The sequence below is a fragment of the Periplaneta americana genome, chromosome 7, assembly GCF_040183065.1.
Source record: "Periplaneta americana isolate PAMFEO1 chromosome 7, P.americana_PAMFEO1_priV1, whole genome shotgun sequence".
Classification (NCBI taxonomy): domain Eukaryota; kingdom Metazoa; phylum Arthropoda; class Insecta; order Blattodea; family Blattidae; genus Periplaneta; species Periplaneta americana.
The window spans coordinates 56,044,209-56,065,641 of record NC_091123.1 but is presented as its reverse complement, the minus strand read 5'-3'; the positions used below and the strand labels follow the sequence as shown (position 1 = coordinate 56,065,641).

At 39.4% G+C, this 21,433-nt stretch overlaps 1 protein-coding gene across 1 annotated transcript; it reads right to left on the bottom strand.

Moving 5' to 3' along the window:
- Nucleotides 1-2,348: 2,348 nt before the first annotated feature.
- Nucleotides 2,349-6,418, bottom strand: LOC138703113 (sodium/potassium-transporting ATPase subunit alpha-like). Its single transcript, XM_069830697.1, has 2 exons — nt 5,795-6,418; nt 2,349-4,837 (listed from the first exon to the last, which is right to left on the bottom strand). The coding sequence occupies exons 1-2, from the start codon at nt 6,371-6,373 to the stop codon at nt 2,402-2,404; spliced, it is 3,015 nt and encodes a 1,004-aa protein (XP_069686798.1). The 5' UTR covers nt 6,374-6,418; the 3' UTR covers nt 2,349-2,401.
- Between the last annotated feature and the right edge of the window lie 15,015 nt (nt 6,419-21,433).

Genomic DNA, 21,433 nt, shown 5'->3' with positions numbered 1-21,433 from the left:
AAAAAAATAAGTTCGCCAGGGACCGTTAACAGAAAAAAAACAGAATTTCATTGGACAAATTTATTGGAACAGACACAGCAATTGTTGAGCTATTTTACAACATATTTTCCATCGGAATTGAGACATTTCTCATATCATGGGATCGTCAGAGAGAGGTGCAGACGCAGTCAAACACTGATTCCGATGTGAGGCGCCTGACTTCTACGACACAAAAATTGATCCCATGGTATGACAAATGTCCCAATTCCAGTGAGGGATATGTTGACAAAAAGCCCATCAATTGCTGTATCTGTTTAAATATTTCCATGCAATTGTGCATTTTCTATAAACAACCCCAGGTAAAATCACTTTCTGGACGGCCTCGTAATTGCGGTCGAGTGGCCAAAATTTGTATAAGCACTTCTTTTGACATTATTAACATGGTGGAAAAAAAATAACTTTTCTATCTGCCCCCATCAGAAGGTTTGCTTGTGAGAGGTAAAGATCTTTTCTCGAATTCTGCCACCAACTGTGAATGATCCTGATGTTGGTGTTGAACGTGTATAGGTAATAAGATATGTTATTAAATTGCCTTAGACACTGAAACTATTGCGGTTTTCTTTTCATAAGATATTTTTACTTAAAACGAATCAGAACTCGCAATGAAAATTTGTATTTCCATAAATTTAAATTGCAGTTACATACATTTTTCATAACGAAATGTTGGTGCGCGACAACTTAGGTCGGGTGACTTGCTGAACGGATAACTACTGCTTTCGACTCCCGCTCACACTTATCTTCAGGATTTCTAAGACCATCATTATATTTATAATGGAAAAGGAACGATTTTACTGCAAAAGCTGGGGCTCTCAGGATATTATAGGAAAACTAAAAGGTTACTGGACTTAGGTTCTAGACTGAATTAATTATGAACGGAACTCTACTTGATTTATAAATATATACAAATTTACATAATGAATTACTCACATGGTATATTTCTTGTCAGAGCTGACGCCATCACGATGTGTCCTGTCTTCGACTTATTCTTCACCAAAACCCTGGCAGTCCACACCTGTGGAGTAACGGTTAGCGCGTCTGTACGCGAAACCAGGTGGCCCGGGTTCGAATCCTGGTCGGGGAAAGTTACCTGGTTGAGGTTTTTTTTGGTATTTTCCCTCAACCCAATTTGAGCAAAGGCTAGGTAACTTCCGGTGCTGGACCTCGGACTCATTTCACCGGCATTATCACCTTCATCTCATTTAGACGCTAAGTAACCTAATATGTTGATACATCGTCGTAAAATAACCTACTTAAAAAAAAGACCCTGACAACGACTGCCCCAATCTTCTCACCAAAGACTTTTTTATCTTTTCTTCCCGGCTTTCCAACCGAAGAGTCCCCACGCAATCCAACATGCGAGATGGGCTTTAAACCTCTTTTTGTTTATACGTGCTTGAGGATGTCTTAATCAAACATCTATTACAATTAATTCGATTGAGTGCACTACAATAAGTTGCTTTAATGAGACTACGCGTAAGAAAAGAGTGCGAACAATGCGTGATTTAACTTAATAAATTAAAATGCATGCTTTGTTCCACTGGACCAATGTGATTATTCCAGCTGTGATGCGTGGCGTAAGAATACTTTTACCGCAGTCGGTGATTTAATGCACGCGCCATGTAACTGCTGTCAAGTAAGCAGTTCGCTGCCTGTGCACCTATTTCGCAAACTGGGATTGCATTACATTTCCGCTTAAGGCGAAGTATTCTGCTGATACTTTTCCTGGACTGTTTCAAATTTAATATCCCACAGGAAATCATGCTACAGAGCGTACTTAAGCCCTGGAGCATGACAGAAACATGTACTCGTAAATTTTTCTGTAAGTATTAGGACAACTCTGTGACTTTTTATAGAATTTCTACACTTTATGTCTGATAATTTGTAAATATATCAAGTTTCACAAAATTCAATTATTCTCCAAACTTCTTACTGTTTTGTGCTTTAGGTTCTTAGTGCCTCAATTTTATTCAGTGTAACATTGGATGTAATTTTACACATAATTGAGGCGGATAGTACAGTTAAAGTTCTACATGCAATGAAATATTATACACTAGTCTGGTGAAATGATGTCCATATAGCAGCACTGCACAGTGTGATCTCTTACTTTGTTTTATCCCAAAGAAACATCCTTTTAGGCTATCGTAACACGCACTTGCCTCGTTTGTTTTAATAATGTCACTTACCTGCTTTTTGTTCTAAGCCCGTCAATTTTTATTAAATATTTAATGTCAAATAATCAGATTTATTATTTCTCTGACATAATACAAGAGGAGAATACATATAATGTGTTCGGAAACATATTAGTTAGATTTAATAAGACATTTGAATAAATAACTTGAATTTCACAAAGAAGTTGTACACGTCAAGAATAGGTTTCCCTCTCGTAGAAACCGCCTGGATAGCGTCGTATGAAATATCGCCTCGTTTCGTCGTAAATAATAATGATCATAGCCCAAGGCAATGCCAGGAACCACCAATGGAGCTTGAGCGGGTACATCTTGAGGGCCGTTTTCATGCCGGGAAAGTAGGACAAGAAAGCGGCGAGTAAGGTCTCGAAGACGAGAGCGAAGTTGAGGAACCAGTTGTTCATGCCCTGGTGCACGATAGAGTTGCGCCGCGTCTTGCAGCATATCAGGCCTGCCCATTGCACGACGACGATGCTCACGAAGAAGGCCGTGTGGCACGTATACTCAAGCTCCTTTCTATCGTTGTACGTCCATTCTTGTCCGAACGAGTCCTCCAGGTCGTTGATAGCCTGGGAATCCCACTGTTTGCGGAGGCCCAGAAGTCTGCTTGGATAGAATCCGTATTCGCCCATGATTACGAAGTAGGAAAAGAACCCGGCTGCTACTTGGATCATGCCGATCTGCCCATACGCCAGCGAGATCATACGCATGTTGACGAGCTTGTCTTTGAAGGGGTTTCGGGGATGACGCAGCATTATGTCAGACTCGGCGTGTTCGTAGGCAAGTGAAATGGCTGGTACCATGTCTGTACCTAGGTCGATGCACAGGATGGCCACCACACCCAAAGGTAAAGGGATGTCAAACAAAACGAATGCCAGAAAAGGTGTGATTTCCGGAACGTTGGATGCAAGCACGTATGTTATGGACTTTTTGAGGTTATCATAAATAAGCCTACCTTCTTCGATACCTGTTACGATAGACGCGAAGTTGTCGTCCAGCAGAATCATATCAGCCGCCTGCTTCGAGACGTCCGAGCCAGCAATTCCCATCGCTATCCCGATGTCAGCTTTCTTCAAGGCTGGGGAGTCGTTTACTCCGTCGCCGGTTACTGCCACAATAGCTCCCAATCTTTGGCATCCCTCTACAATGTTTAATTTCTGTGTTGGAGAAGTGCGAGCGAAGACAATTTCTGCGGTGTAACGCAGAATGTCATCCAACTGCTCCTGGGTCATCTCTTTGAGCTCTGACCCATGGATAACAGCTGCCTGAGCCGCGTGTGGGTCGATGTCTTTCACAGGGACGTGGAGATGCTCCGCCATCTCCTCGACTGTCTCGCTGTGAGGGGAGATTATACCTACAGACTTCGCGATGGCCTTGGCTGTAATGGGATGGTCTCCAGTCACCATAATAATTTTGATGCCTGCAGTGCGACATTTGGCAACGGCGTCGGGAACTGCCTCTCGGGGTGGGTCTATCATAGAGATGAGCCCCACAAAACGCATGTTCTTTGCCGGGAAGTTAGGATTATCAGAATCAAATTCAAAGCCACGTGGGAATTCTTCTTTGTGCAACAACAGATCACAGAATCCCAAAACACGTTCACCTAGTCCTCCAAGCGTGAGATACGCCTCATTGAATGCGTGTTTGAGTTTTTCGGTTAATGGCTCTTCTTTCCCGTTTAAAATAATTGTAGAACAACGATCTAACACTGTCTCAGGAGCACCTTTCATGACGAGAATATGATGGTGATTCTCTGACTGCAGCTCGTGAATTGATATCTGGTACTTGTTTGTGGAATTAAATGGGATCTCGCATACCTTTTTATTTCGTTTTCGATAACTTGCGATGTCCCTAGTTACCACGGACACGAATTTCAAGATAGCTTCTTCTGAGGGGTCGCCGTCGACTTCTCGTTTATGCACAGGCACATTTTGCTGGTTAGGTTTGAACTCTGCACGGTTGCAGAGGGCGGCACAACGTACCAGAGCCTTGAACGTTACATTGACCATGTCATGCATGATCAACTTCGCTCCATGGATGCGTATGTCGGTTTCCAGAATTTTGTTATTAAGCCATAGATGTGTTACTGTCATACGGTTCTGTGTTAGAGTACCTGTTTTATCGGAACAGATAACGGACGTGGAACCAAGCGTCTCCACGGCTTCTAAGTTCTTGACGAGACAGTTCTTGGCTGCCATGCGCTTTGCTGTAAGTGTGAGACAGACAGTTACTGTGACCAAAAATCCCTCCGGCACATTTGCAACGATGATTCCGATAAGGAAGAGTACCGCGTCTAGCCAGTCGTAGCCCACGATGAAGGCAATAACGAAGAACGTGATACCCAGGCTGAGGGCGAAGCAGGTGACGAGGTGAATGAAGCGGCGCAGTTCTTTGGCGATGGGTGTCATGCCCATCTTCAGGGCCGTGGTGAGCCCTGCGATGTGGCCCATGACGGTGTTGTCCCCTCGGCTGATGACGATGCCGCGCGCAGTGCCTTCGACTGCGTTGGTGGAGAAGAAGGCGAGGTTCTTAGTTTCCAGAGGGTTGTCATTCGTATGCTCGGTTGCTCGGCTCTGTGGCTCCGATTCGCCGGTTAGCGATGAATTGTCAACCTTCAAGTAAGAATGGTTTACGTAAAAATTCGGAATTTTCTCGCATATCTCTAGGTATACTTACTTACTGGCTTTTAAGGAACCCGGAGGTTCATTGCCGCCCTCACATAAGCCCGCCATTGGTCCCTATCCTGAGCAAGATTAATCCAGTCTCTACCATCATATCCCACCTCCCTCAAATCCATTTTAATATTATCTTCCCATCTACGTCTCGGCCTCCCTAAAGGTCTTTTTCCCTCCTGCCTCCCAACTAACACTCTATGCATTTCTGGATTCGGCCATACGTGCTACATGTCCTGCCCATCTCAAACGTCTGGATTTTATGTTCCTAATTATGTCAGGTGAAGTATACAATGCGTCCAGCTCTGCGTTGTGTAACTTTCTCCATTCTCCTGTAACTTCATCCCTCTTAGCCCCAAATATTTTTCTAAGAACCTTATTCTCAAACACCCTTAATCTCTGTTCCTCTCTGAAAGTGAGAGTCCTAGTTTCACAACCGTACAGAACAAGCGGTAATATAACTGTTTTATAAATTCTAATATCTCTAGGTGTAATTTTATAATTTAAACTGATGCCATACATAGAAGGAGACGATAGGGAAGCTGGAGAAATAACATAAGCTATACTGGAAATTTTATTTTAGCAACAGGAATATTGTTTTAAAACCATAACGAATTCCTGATCGTCTTCAAGGCTACACCTCTTGTCGCTTAGACCAAGTAAACGACACTATAGACAAACTCAACGAAAACATCGACTTGATTGTGAAATGGACAGAAACATTCAGTTTTTAAATCAATCCTGAAAATGCACAAGCAATTATATTAGGACAAAAACACCAAGTCGACGCGATAAGCAACTTTATACTACTCATTTTTGGAACAAGTGCGTTATGACTCTAACCGACTCAAGTATAGAGATGTTAGAGGATGGATAGGCTATTCATTCCACTCCTACCTTAAAGCCGTGGGCCTCTATGATTCGGATATCGGCTGGGATCCGATCACCCAACTTGACCTCCACGACGTCGCCCACCACCACTTGCTCCACTGGTATCGTGAGCGACACTCCGTCGCGGATGACGTGGGCGTACTGCGGCATCATTTTCTTGAAGGACTCCATGATTCTGCAACTCTTGCTCTCCTGGTAGAAAGAAAACACCCCCGTGATGACAACCACACATACCAAGACGACGCCGAGCCACAGATCGTCCTTGGGCGCGTCTTCCCTCTTGCTACGCTGGACGGCGTACGCGATCATGCAGAGGAAGGCGCCGATCCACAGTTGCACCGAGAAGCCTTGGAACAGCTTGCGGATGAAGCGAATCCACTCGGGCGTGTGCCGCGGAGGAGTGAGAGCGTTGGGGCCGTCGTTGGTTAGCCTGAGCAAGGCCTCCGCCTTGGACAGACCTGTGGCCGCATCCGTTTGGTAGCGCGCGCATAACTGCTCCAGCGGGATCAAGTGGTCGTCGATGTCGATCTCTTGTTTCAATTCTTGCAGCTTGTGGGATTTCGATCCCTTGTGTTTCTTGCTCATTTTTAACTAGGTACTGTATGTATATTTTTTGTATTCACATTTCTGTGGCAACAAACAACAATCTTGTAGTTGCATTGTTGCTTCCCCATTATAAGGCTGGGATTACGATTAACCTTCATTTTGCGTTATGTTAAGATGCTCTCATCCGTACGTTGAACGTTAAGATGTTATACAGAGACATCATTTTATTTTTACTAACATTTTTAATATCAACCTGGCTATACCTTTGGATTAATGATTGAGACCCGGAATCACCGTTTGCTACCCCCTAACATGACTGGAGTTCGATGATACTGGCGTAAAATACAAACAAATCACTTCACTAGGTACAGGAGGAGAGAAAAGTAGTTCATCCATTTACGTACAGTAGGAAATATCGCGATTTTAAGCGTGATAACTTTCATTAGGTTTTGTTTAATCAAAATACAGTACAGTATTAACAATAAGTGTTTTTACTCACGAACTGAGTTATCCATGCGAACGTATTCATTATGCAGTGTATATTATACTGTCTACAGCAAATTAGCGTATGATATAGAGAATGAAGTTAAAATAAAAAAATAATAATAATATGGATATTTAAACACATTTTTGAAAATGGTGGCCGTTCATTTCGATACAGGCTTCAGTTATTTTGTGTTTATTATCGCACTATAGACTATTGCATCTAATTCCAATTACCAGTTTCGTCCTTCATACTTAGTGACTCATGTTGAAATAATTCTGTACCTACTTTATAAAAGAGTATCTTACATACTGTAAATTCAGTCTTCACTTCTGCCCGACCCGCACAGATAAAATTACTCAGACATGCTATCTACTGTCCGTTCTAGTGGTTATGTCGCAGGATCGTAGAAAGGGGGGAATCACGTGATAGTTAATTACTTAACGAGGCCCTTTTATTTAAATTATTTTAAGCAGTTGCATAATATTACGTAGACGTCCAATTAATTCCTAACAGAAATTAATGTTTTCAGAAAAGAGCTAAGAAAGCCCAGCCACTAGTCTTTACAGTGGAGCGAGCAGAAGCAGATGGGGGGAATTGCAACGCGACGTAGGCAAACGGGCGACAGTACCTGTGTGAAAATATGATTCAATATTGGAAGTTTTCGTCACTGGAAAACGCGAACATATTTTTGAAACTTACTATAATCACTAACTCAGTACTGCGGCCTTGGTTCTGTGTGGAGGACAGTTGGAACTTCGTTAGTAGAAGGGGTGGGAGTGAAGTACATTCAAAAACTCAAGTACAATAAAAGTTGAAGTAAAAATAAAATGATGTCCCTGTATATTATTATCAATGTTCGTGGTATTACTCGACCGAGGCGAGTGGAGCCGCGGAAATATTGTGAACTATCGCGATGACGCTATACGAACGAGGGAAAGTACAAGTGGCGCTCCGAGCTGCAGGACTCCACTGGCCTTGGTCGAGTATGATTTGATTTATTGATACTAGTTCACAAAAGTACAAACTTAATAATTAAAAAAAAAACGATCTATATACAAAAGTAGTTATACATAATAAATATACAATTTCCTAAACTAATTAATTTATCGCAGATCTCAATAATTTATTGGTTCAAAATTGCACTTACCTCGGTCGAGTAATAACTACAAATGAGTTCTGAAATGGACACACCGGACAGTTTTCTATTTATGATATACATTGAATTTGATGGTAACTTCGATAATACATAAAATACCGATATCAGTATTACGAAAATATGTTACGACAGAATAATATAGAATGACGGTAGTGATAAATAATAAAAATACTACTACTACTACTGCTAATAATAATAATAATAATAATAATAATAATAATAATTACTTAATGACTTTTAAGAAACCCGGAGGTCCATTGCCGTCCTCACATAAGCCCCCCCCCCATCGGTCCTTATCCTGTACAAGATTAATCCAGTCTCTCACCATATCCCACCTCCCTCAAATCCATTTTATATTATCCTCCCATCTACGTCTCGGCGTCCCCAAAGGTCTTATCCCTCCGGCCTTCCAACTAACACACTATATGCATTTCTGGATTCGCCCATACGTGCTGCATACCCTGCCCATCTCAAACGTCTTGATTTAATGTTTCTAATTATGTCAGATTAAGAATACAAAGCATGCAGTTCTGCGTTGTGTAACCTTTGTCCATTTTCCTGTAACTTGATTCTTCTTAGACCCAAATATTTTCCTAAGCACCTTATTCTCAAACACCGTTAGCCTCTGTTTCTTTCTCAAAGTGAGAGTTAAAGTTTCACAACTGTACAAAACAACTGGTACTAACACAGTTTTATGAATTCTATCTTTCAGCTTTTTCGAGAGCAACTGGATAATAAAAGCTTCTGAGTCGAATCTGAATTCTTGAATATTAAACAATTTTTTTTTTATTAGACAAGTTCGTAAAGGTTTTCTTTTTGACACGAAGCCTCGTTTCACAAACTTTACACTCGTGCCAAAAAGATAACTCTACGAATGTGTGTCCTACATTCTTTTTTCTACGATAACAAAAATTTACATTAAATAAATATTTCAAGTTGGAGAGTTTGTAAGATCACAATGTCATGGTTGTCTAAACCCAGGACCATTAAGTAAGTAAGTATCCATGGAATGGCACCCTGTTTTATTCATGTTCACGATTTCATGACCGTCTGGACCGGCCATATTACCAACAAAATGGTTAGGAACAGTTGAATGATAAATCTTGTTACAATGAGTACTACATGTAACTTCAGAATAGTAAGGGCTAAAATTAGATATGAATGTTGAATTTGTTACTTATTTATGTTACGTTTAATGTTTAAGAAATGAAAGATGGAGGTAATGCTTTAATTTCTTACTGAATGAAGTTTATACATTGAATATTAAATTTTGTTTAGCAGTGCGTAAAGTGATTGTTACTTTTTTACGCATTAGTGTTTTAAAGGCTTACTTTACACACTACTGATAACAGTGGGTAAAATGCAACTTAACGCACTATCGTAGAAAAATAATTATTATGTCATACAGAGGAAATATATTCATACGATCTTATATATATTCAATTGAAAGATCGTTCTACATACAGTATTATGTAATTTAAAATTAGTATTATTTAATATTTCAGTAGCAATATGACTACATTTACAATAAAAGAAGATATAAAATAAAAGTAGCGCTTATCCGCGCTTCTGATTCATGATTGGATGACGTTCAACTTACGTTCCTTTGTGTTTGTGGAAGCAGTGAATGAATTAAAGAAAATGCTGATTGAATGATATACGACAAATTTGATACAATTTACTTACTGATTTCTGTAGATCATCTCCGATTTCTGAATTACTATTTGGTTTTTAGCGGATAACAGTGAGTTTATGATCTTTGCCAGGAAATTATCATTTATGGGTTTCTTTATAACGTCGTTAGTATGAATTGTGCTCGTTATAGGATGCATTTTTGCCTTAAATCATTATTAGTTAAAAATATTGAGATAAGAAATTAATCGAAACGCGATGTCTGTTTTGCCATTAAAGAAAAATAACATAAATTACAGGAGTAGGGAGAGGAATAACGATGTCTTTCAGATATTTGTATTACAGTAACTACTAGACAGGAAAGGGTTTCAAAAGCAATTTGAGTTTACGAGAACCGTATAATTGGCAAAATTATCGTCCTGCTATTTGGACCAGAACGTTGAGTGTTGTTGATTTCAGTTTGAAGGGTTCTTATTATTGATAGCATTGTATGTCGTAATTACCAATTTATCATAACGAATGTTATCAACAACTCCGTGCATAAAAGGGTGCATGGGTAATCAGAGTATTAACAGTGAACGCATGTTTGCTTCGTTTTCTTTAACCACGTGTTGATTAATGTTAAGCGAATTACAAAGAAATCATCTCTATTTTTTTTTGCCTGGAAGTGCTATTGTGTCTCGATAAATTAACTGGAAGAAATGTTCATCTGTATTCAAATCCATATGAAGAATACATCGATGTTAAATCCGAAGAGCAGGGTGGCCATCTCTATCTGACTATGAACGTCTGCTTACAAGGAAAAAATACCTGGATTCGAAAGCTCAGATTCTGGCGTTTAATATTTTATAATAACGTTATATCTTGTGTCCAGAATAACAGAGAGTGTTTGGAATTAAATAACATCATCTGCTTGTCTATGCGGATGACGTGAATATGTTACGATAAAATCCACAAACTATTAAGGAAAACACTGGAATTTTATGCGAAGCAATTAAAGAGATAGGTTTGGAAGTAAATCCCGAAAAGACCAAATATATTATGTCTTGTGACCAGAATGTTGTACGAAATGAAAATATGAAAGTTGGAAATATTCAAATATTTTGGAGCAACAGCAACAACTATAAATGGTACTCGGGAGAAAATTAAACGCAGAATAAATATGGGAAATGCCTGCTATTCGGTTGAGAAGCTTTTGCCATCCAGTCTGCTCTCAAAAACCCTGAAAGTTAGAATTTATAAAACAGTTATATTACTGGTTCTGTATGGTTGTGAAACTTCGACTCTCACTTTGAGAGAGGAACAGAGGTTAAGGGTGTTTGAGAATAAGGTGCTTAGGAAAATATTTGAGGATAAGAGGGATGAATTTACAGGAGAATGGAGAACGTCACACAACGCAGAACTGCACGCAATGTATTCTTCACCTGACATAATTAGGAACATTAAATCCAGACGTTTGAGATGGACAGAGCATGTAGCACGTATGGGCGAATCCAGAAGTGGATATAGTGTGTTAGTTGGGAGGCCCGAGGGAAAAAGATCTTTTGGGAGGCCGAGAAGTAGATGGAAGGATAATATTAGAATGGATTTGAGTGAAGTGGGATATGATTGTAGAGAATCTTGCTCAGGATAGGAACTGATGGCGGGGTTATGTGAGGGGGCAATGAACCTCCGGGTTTCTTAAAAGCCATAATAAGTAGGTAATAAAAGGCCTTTTACTTACCGTTCTTCAATAGAATCCATACTTGTGTAAAGTGCGCTGGATAGTCTCGTTGCACATCCTTTTTGACTTCGAGTCCTCAATTATTTGCCGTAGTTCAGGCACACTCAGTCTGGGGTTTGTCCTAATTTTATTTACAAACCTCTCTTTTGAATTTAGTTTTCTTTTCAGATTGTTAGTAGAACCGTTATATATCAATTTGTGTTGTAGAATTTGATTTAGTAACTAAGTGGCCTATTTTCGCAAAGAATATCTTTTCAATACCATAATAACATGTTTCAGATATGACGAAAATTCCTTTCCTTTTCCCATTGTAGACAGATCTGACATACAGAGTACACAAAGGGACACTGATAAGCTCTAAGCATAATTGAAGGGCTCAGAGCCAAAGGCGACCAACCCAGAATTTTGTATTGTTCATTATTAAGCTTTTTTTCAAAACTATACATTGTTGTTATAGATTCATGATATTTTTTTGTATTTATTCAATGTAGACCAATTAAAATAAATTGTGAAACCAATCATTTTTGTCAGGATCCTCTTAATATTAACTCTTATTTACTCATTTTGTAATTGTGGGTTAGTCGCCTTTGGCTCTGAGCCTTCAATTAACGTACCTGTGTTCACTCATCGATTGCTTGTAACACAAAAAAAAAAATAAATAACAAAATACGATCTGCACTCTACACTTTACGAATAGAAAAGTGACGTACTAGGTAGTTTTCGCCTTTACTTATTTTATTTTATTTATTTTATACCTTGAGTAAGAGATAATATAAAAATTTATGAAATTCTTGTATGATAATATGTAAGTTAATACTTAAAATCATACTGAAACGAATGTCGCGTAATTAAAGAAAAATACTATATCAAATTTAAAATACGATCTGTACTAATAACATTGCGACTAACTGTACCTGTCCCTTAAAATAGTCGGATTTCTTGGCTTCAACGCAAGAATTGCGAAGAAAATAACTGTAGCTGGTTTATCTTCAAGTACTGTACTGTGAGTTCTCTGTGCAGTGTCCCAGTTCAGACTGATGTTGCAATACGTATCTGTTTCGCATTGTGAAGTAAGGTAAGCACGTGATGTTTACATTGCGGACGTCAAGCAGGCGCCGGTATTCAAAGTGTGCTGTGCGACCCACCCGTTGTCTGGCGTTGAACTAAATCGTAGCAAATCTGTGTGCGCGATGCTTGGAGTGACGAAAGTGCAATGTGGAAGTACGGCATGTTAGACGAGGACATGTGGCAGTTAAGCCTGAGCTTAATCCCGTGTATAGAGAAACGTTTTCTACAGAAATAATACTTGCTTGTTTAGACATTTGGGAAAAAATTGTAAGATAGAGTATTGGTTCCTATCTTATTTACACATGTTTTGATGTGGCCTATTACGCTCTGGTATGCAGCTAGTATTGACCATATATATTTTATTTTCTCCAAATAATATCCTAGAATCTGCCACAGATAAAATCCCAGAATCATCGCTGAAAATATAGATAGAATGATATAAAAACATAATAATTTCAATTCATAGAATTTCAGAGTCCAATCTCTCCATTCAGACATGAACCGCGTGACGTAACAACCTACAGTAATGCCGCTCATTCGCACAGGTCTGGTGGTCGTCAAAAACCTATTGGACACCAGAGGAATTCCCTGTGACATCCCTGTGACAGACGACTTCCATAAGTAGTGGAAACGTCATAAAACTGTCATAATAAAATCTCCATCATCTTTTTATTTGAGTTGGGCTATTATTCATAGAGCGGTAACCCCTTAACACTCTTCATGACACTCAGACAAACATCCAGGGTGTTGCACGTCAGCCCACACTGAATATGTGCGAAGCACTCACCCCCCGCTTTTGATCTTGTGATTTGCAATGGCACGGCGGGTAGACATGGCTTATCTCTGGGGTTGAAAGTGATGGATGTGTTCGTTCTCCCCCTCCCACCCCACACGCCTTTCACCCAGACTTACTTTATGAGCAAAAACAGAAGCTATTTTACAGCAAAACATTCTAATTGCACTAGTCACAGCTCTGTCGGTCTTGTAGGGGGAAGGAATTAAACACAAAGATGAGGCTTTGGATTGCTTCTGCTGTTGCAGATGTATAATTCCCGTTCGTTGGCTGGATTCCCGCTCCTGCATTGCAGCGATGACGACAGATCTGTGTAACATCTAGAAGTGGATGGTAACATATCTGTTTCGCAGTCGGAGGTTTGTTCCCTCAGTGGCCGGCTGTGCCACTCTGGAATTGTGGTTTTTTGCTTCACCGAGATTACAAAGGAACCTGTGTAACAACCGCAGCGAGTAGGATACACTTCTCACTATTTTATTTATTTGAAGACAATGGTAGACACGAAATCATTTGAGTTTATTATTCTTCGCTAGCAGTGGAGGGGGTGAAAGCTCACCTCTTCCGAATAATACAACATTTTTGACATAAAGTAAATCTCTCTCCTTACTACTCGTAAGTATAGGAGAATAACTTCGGGAATTGACAGTCACATAAAAATGCAACATTCTCACATGTTCTTCTTGTATCCCCATCTCCTCCTGTTCTCCTTGTAGTCTTCCTATTCTGCTTGTATTGCCATTGTTCTCATATTCCCACTATTCTCATTGGTTTCCTCGTCTTCTCCTCCTATACCTCTTCTTATCTTTCTATTCCCCTTTTCACCTGGCCTTCCCCTTTTTCTCCTAATATTTTCCCAATGTTCTCCTCGTATTCACTTGTTCTCCTTCCCTTCCCCTTGTTCTCCTTGCCTTCCTCTTATTATCCTTCCCTTCCTCTTACTCTCCTTCCCTTCCTCTTACTCTCCTTCCCTTCCTCTTACTCCCCTTGTCATTCCCTTTTTCTTCTTGACTTCCCCTTGTTTGCTTATCTTCCCCCTGTTCTCCATCACTTCCACTTCTCCTTAACTTCCCCCTGTTCTCCATCACTTCCACTTCTCCTTAACTTCCCCTTGTTCTCCTTGACTTCCACTTCTCCTTGACTTCCCCTTTTTATCCTTGACTTCCCCTTGTTATCCTTGACTTCCCCTTGTTCTCCTTGACTTCCACTTGTTCTCATCGATTTCCCCTTGTTCTCCTTGACTTCCCCTTGTTCTCCTTGACTTCCCCTTGTTCTCCTCGACTTCCCCTTCTTCTCCTTGACTTCCCCTTGTTCTCCTTGACTTCCCCTTGTTCTCCTTGACTTCCCCTTGTTCTCCTTGACTTCCCCTTGTTCTCCTTGACTTCCCCTTGTTCTCATCTATTTCCCCTTGTTCTCCTTGACTTCCCCTTGTTCTCCTTGACTTCCCCTTGTTCTCGTTGACTTCCCCTTTTTCTGCTTGACTTCCCCTTTTTCTGCTTGACTTCCCCTTGTTCTCCTTGACTTCCCCTTATTCTCATCGATTTTTCCTTTGTTCTCCTTGACTTCCCCTTGTTCTCCTTGACTTCCCCTTGTGTTCTCATCGATTTTCCCTTTGTTCTCCTTGACGTCCCCTTGTTCTCATCGATTTCCCCTTGTCCTCCTTGACTTCCTCTTGTTCTTCTTGACTTTCTCTTGTTCTTCTTGACTTTCTCTTGTTCTCCTTGACTTCCCCTTATTCTCCTCGACTTCCCCTTGTTCTCCTTGACTTCCCCTTGTTCTCATTGGCTTCCCCTTGTTCTCATCGATTTCCCCTCGTTCTCATCGATTTCCCCTCGTTCTGCTTGACTTCCCCTTTTTCTGCTTGACTTCCCCTTGTTCTGCTAGACTTTCCCTTTTTCTGATTGACTTCCCCTTTTACTGATTGACTTCCCCTTGTTCTGCTTGACTTCCCCTTGTTCAACTTGACTTCCCCTTGTTCTACTTGACTTCCCCTTGTTCTGCTTGACTTCCCCTTGTTCTCATTGGCTTCCCCTTGTTCTCATCGATTTCCACTTGTTCTTCTTGACTTCCCCTTGTTCTGCTTGACTTTTTCTTACTCTCCTTCACTTCCCTTGTTCTCCTTGACTTAGAAAGCTTTCACTGTTCAAGAGACCGGCCACTTTCATTTTGACTAAGTGTAAAGGCTAAAACATTAGTGAACGAACAGTACTGTTATATTAGAGGCATTAAAGTACTTCTGACTATATCAACTAATGAATTATATAGGCCTATTGGAATTCTAGTCGCTCGATTTGCTGGACATACGTTTTCAGTTCCTCTTCGGGCAGTAGACTACTAGTAGCAAGGAATCGTGAATTATATTTCAGCACAACAAGCTGGTGATTGAGTAAATATAAGGACTCATAGTGTGTGAGATAAACCAAAAATCCTACGACTAGCTATTTCATGTAGGATTCCTGGTCTGATATATAATGGAGATCGGCATGCGTCTACCAGTTTGCGAATCTCCTCGCCAATTAGTACTATTGTACGCTTATTCTCTGGCTGTAGACTGGAGTTAATTGCCAAGTCGATTGTTCTTAACAACGGAGCTGTCATCTATATCTTGAATATTACAAGCTCCCACCAATTTGGCAGCTTCCATTTTTGCAATTTAGCCAACGCATTACTGCAAAGTACCGGGGCGCAGTATTTGCGGTTTATTTAAAATTCACATTAAGAGCCATGCTCTGTGGATCTACCTCTCATGTTCCCGTTCAATGGGATGTTGTAAACAAGCGTGTGACAATTTGAATTAACTTGCGGGGGTGGGGGGATGTTTTGTAAACAGCAGCGAATCGCACGGCCGCAGTCGCAGCTTTGATCACGCACTGTGGGAACATGTGTTCCCCACGCCCTATTTCCCAGTGCCATCGCCGCCGCCTTGCATCTTTTTGGAAGGGGGGGGCTCTTGTTTATTATTGTTCCGGTGCACTTTGTGGCCACATCGACAGTTGTGTTGGTTTTACCGTCCAACTAAACTTTGTCGTGTGATCCATCGAGTTTCTCTTACGTTTCATGTAAAAGGACATCCCCTCTGCACAGCATTGAATATTTCCATTCGTTCAACTTTGTTAACATCAGCATCTGCAATCGCGTTTGATGTTTCTATATCGTAAACCCACAGAAGGGGACACGTACGGATTTTGCATGACGCAGTAAAGTGTCTTCTATTTTGGAGCGAATTTTTGGGCTATGTATAAATTTCTAATAACTTCATCTATAGGCGGTTTATACCAGAAAGAGACTTGAAAGTATTGCGCAAAAAGTTCTGCATGAAATTACAGGATGAGTCAAGATCTCTCCGATAAACTGAGAGGAGTGAAAGATCTCGCAGTGAGCATCATTATTCGTGAAACAACCCATGTTCTGTAACACAACGTTTAGGAGCTACGTGACATCGAAGAACATATAGGTTTCAGTGGTATTTACAATAATTATGACATTTATTTCTTCAAGTACCTTTGCTATATAACTAAGAGGAGTAGAAGATCTCGCAGTGAGCATCATTTTTCGTGAAACAACCCATGTTCTGTAACACAACGTTTAGGAGCTACGTGACATCGAAGAACATATAGGTTTCAGTGGTATTTACAATAATTATGACATTTATTTCTTCAAGTACCTTTGCTATATAACTAAGAGGAGTGGAAGATCTCGCAGTGAGCATCATTTTTCGTGAAACAACCCATGTTCTGTAACACAACGTTTAGGAGCTACGTGACATCGAAGAACATATAGGTTTCAGTGGTATTTACAATAATTATGACATTTATTTCTTCAAGTACCTTTGCTATATAACTAAGAGGAGTGGAAGATCTCGCAGCGAGCATCATTTTTCGTGAAACAACCCATGTTCTGTAACACAACGTTTAGGAGCTACGTGACATCGAAGAACATATAGGTTTCAGTGGTATTTACAATAATTATGACATTTATTTCTTCAAGTACCTTTGCTATATAACTAAGAGGACTGGAAGATCTCGCAGTGAGCATCATTTTTCGTGAAACAACCCATGTTCTGTAACACAACGTTTAGGAGCTACGTGACATCGAAGAACATATAGGTTTCAGTGGTATTTACAATAATTATGACATTTATTTCTTCAAGTACCTTTGCTATATAACTAAGAGGAGTGGAAGATCTCGCAGTGAGCATCATTTTTCGTGAAACAACCCAGGTTCTGTAACACAACGTTTAGGAGCTACGTGACATCGAAGAACATATAGGTTTCAGTGGTATTTACAATAATTATGACATTTATTTCTTCAAGTACCTTTGCTATATAACTAAGAGGAGTGGAAGATCTCGCAGTGAGCATCATTTTTCGTGAAACAACCCAGGTTCTGTAACACAACGTTTAGGAGCTACGTGACATCGAAGAACATACAAGTTTCAGTGGTATTTACAATAATTATGACATTTATTTATTCAAGTACCTTTGCTGTATAAAGTGTCTACACTCAACTTGATTCATTCATTGTGCCTTCATTGTCGGACTCTATCGGACATTTCAGATCTAAGTAGAATTTGATCAAAAGCAGCGAATCGCACAATCATTCCTCTGGTATCAACTGTGGTGGTGTACACGACACTCTTAACATGCCCCCTCCCAAATCTAGAGTCATTAAGTCAGGTCATCGTGCTGGCCGCGCAATGTGCCGTTCTCGCTATCCATTCCTCCCCGTAGTTCTTGATCAGCTGTGCTCGTACAATCAGGCTGAAGTGCGGCTGGCCGCCATCATGCTGGAACCACATATCCTTGTGCATCGCGAGGATTACATCTTCCACGAGCAGCGGAAGCGTGTTGCGAAGAACCTGAAGGTAAGTTGCTGCATTCAAACGGAACGAAAAACTGACGAGTCATAGCAGTGATCATTCTAGCTCAGATGTTTGTGGTAAACATTTGCTCTTGACAGGGTCCGACAGTCACTGCTAATATGGTGTAATTACTGCAATTAATGTACCCAGGTTCAGAATGCACACTTTAATCACATTCTGTGATCTGTCCATAATTTTTTATTCTGTTATCTGGTATTCTTTTTGCACATGTCCGCACCACAAGGGTACTAAGAACTAAATAAGTAATTAATTTTATATTATCAGTATCACTAAAACTCGTCTTTTCTTCGGTGTTGCATAGCTCCTGAACAACGCTTTAGCGAACATTACTTATTTTACGAAAAATTATCTTCATTACGAAATCTATCGCTACTCAGAGTTTGTCATAAATGCTCTGACTCATCCTGTATATTATGTTCAATTAGCAGGACATTAGGCTGTTAGAAAATGCTTCAGGTATTTTAATTATTCATATATCCTACCTATCTACCGTTTTCGATCTTCGATAGTGCCAGTAATGGACAAAGCGACCTGGAGAAGGTTTTATCAAAGTACTTAGGTTTTCCCTTCAATTAATACCACTATTCCTTAATCATCATTCATATGTTACCGTCCTCAGGATTGTGCTAGAGTCTGCAAAGATTATCCCCATAGTTCATAGGAGGAGCTCCATACCTGATCGGCTTCAAATGCCGAAAACAGGATCGAAGATGTTGAAGATAGGTCAATATTCGACGGACTCAGTGCTCTGTGACGTCAATCCTCGGGACAATCTTCTCTGTTCTAATAATATCCACTACTAGACTTTTTGAATGAGAGAAGAGAGTCTGATATGTTTCATTGTAACTCTACAACAGCGGTGACCAAAACTCTAACTGCAGTGATTACATGCGACAGACAGCTTATGTAGTAAGGAGACGGAGGAAAGGTACTTGGCATGAAAACTACAACCAGTGGTGGTTCCTGTACTAATATCTTGATCAATCTCGCGAATAAAAATCTCAAAATTTGCTGTATGAGTAATGTCACTACTGTCATCAAGAGCCAGTGAATAATATATTTACGGTTTTTCTTGCTTCTTTATTTAACCTTCCCCTTGAATATTCAGAAATTTTCTAAATTCTTCTCTCGATACTTGGTCGAGAAATTCGTAGTTTTTTTAATTTGAAAACTTATGGACAAGTTATTTAAGCTATTGTAATCAATACTCTTTTGAGAAATTCTGTTCTATAAAAGGCTTTAGAGCACGAGATATTTCAAACCCCATTAGGTAACTGACTTCCTTACATTTATTTATTTCCTCTTTCTCTTCCTGGCTGTGATTTAAGACATATCAATTCCTGGCGTTTAACAGTTCGTTGACACATAATATTGAATCGGTTTTCCTAGAATATTATTATTAAATGAATAACTAATAAATAGGTACCATCATCTAAAGATTAAGAAGATTAAAATTGAGATAAAACCTAACAATTTTATCCTTCTACGAGAAGATCTAAAAATATCAATATTCATGCACATACAGAAGAATTATGGAAACACAAACTCAGTGGTCAGTAGCAATAATAATAATAATAATAATAATAATAATAATAATACATTATTCACCGTGGCAATTAATGTTTCTATATACTCCTGAGTGAACCGTTGAGCAAAGTAAACATATTACGTTTTGTCCGACAGAACAACAAAAAAGTTCTCCACATTCTTTACGAAATCACCTCTTACTGCTTGTAGAGACAGAGTTTGTAGAGCGACATGATACCGCCACTGCTTGCCTTCAGTACATGAATTAAACACACAGCAATGCACAGGAAATTTCTCGTACCCGTTTGAATATCTGTGATTACACGATGTAATCACTACACCCGCTTTGGTCACCGCTGCTCTACAGTGAGGACCTGTGCACTCTATACATTCTCTATAATAATGATAGCATTTTAAATTAATCTAAAACGCGGAATCAGTCAATCAATCAAAATTACACTATACCGGTTGATTCGGGAGGAATAGTAAATATATTACGGAGTGGTAGTATGGGTTATTCTGAGTAAAAAAAAAGCTCCTGAAAACATATGTCCTATTTTCGGTGGGTGTGGAGATGAAGGGGTGATTAATAGTAGGACGGAATCAAACTGGTTTAAGAGAATCAGTGATGAAGATTCAAGCCTTGAAGAAAAACTTAGCTGAGGAAGATGAGCAATTCTAGAGAAAAGCTCCTCACCTGTAAATGTTGTCAGAAAGTCTTCGTGTTTCTAAGGCCACAGTGTGTTGCCACTTCCACCAATTTGGAATTGTATCTAAACCGCCGTTAGATCCATATGAATTGACCTAAGCAAAGATATTGGAAGAAATCTTTGAGAAGATCTAGTATAATTATATTCCGTAGAATCAAAAGTTCATAACAGTCTCTGGATTGAACAAATTGAAATCACTTTCTCATTTAAAATTAATAATCCACAACTCATTTTGTAAACTCTCTACAACCTGTAAATGCCCTTGCCTGAAAGAATCTGTAGATGTGAAATACCTGGGAATTATTGTTGATCAGCACTTGAAATGGGATAGACAAATCACCTTTTTATGTAACAGAATACGTAAAACAATTTACAAATTTGTAAACCTTCGCCATTACTTGCCTACTCACGTATTACGTTTGGTTTATTTGGCTCTAGTTGAATCTGTTATCCAATATGGTATAATTGGATGGGGAGGCATTACAAAAACTGCTCTTTTTCCTCTAATTATGTTGCAAAAACGTATAATCAAAATTTGTTTGAAAAGGCGACTGGATTATCCAACAAATTTGATCCATTCTGAATTGAATGTTTTTAGAATTGACCAAATTTATGAATATTCTTTAATGAAATTCTATCATAAAAATAGAACGAAATTTGTAGCTCAGCCACATGATCATAATACGAGACGAAATGAAATTCTTAAATTAGTTGAACCTAAATATTTCACATCTGCTGCTTTACTACACAGTACAAATTATGGTCCACGGCTATATAATTCGATAATAAAATTTCATCCAGAATTGACTACTTTAAGCAATGAAATTTTCAGATCCAGAATTAAAAAATTTATATGACAGACTTCCCTGTATATATATTATGTACCATGTATTGTAAAACAAGTTTATTTCTATCCTAAGTGTATTTTTCTATTTTATCTTGGTTACTATGTCAACATGACCTGCACTAATTATACTACTAATAATAATTTAATATTAATCCATCAATCTAAACATCGTCTCTTTTTTCACTCAGTTATTATTAGTATTATTATTTACTAATTTTATTACAATCTTTATGTGAGCTTTTTTCTTAAGTATTTTGTCTACAAAGTATGTGTATCT

What these genes read in the sequence shown, in the direction of transcription:
- LOC138703113 (XM_069830697.1), bottom strand. Translation starts at nt 6,373, where the DNA reads ATGAGCAAGAAACACAAGGGATCGAAATCCCACAAGCTGCAAGAATTG. An exon ending in TAGAGGCCCACGGCTTTAAG is followed by an intron (nt 4,838 to 5,794) that starts GTAGGAGTGGAA and finishes TCTTACTTGAAG; the next exon opens with GTTGACAATTCATCGCTAAC.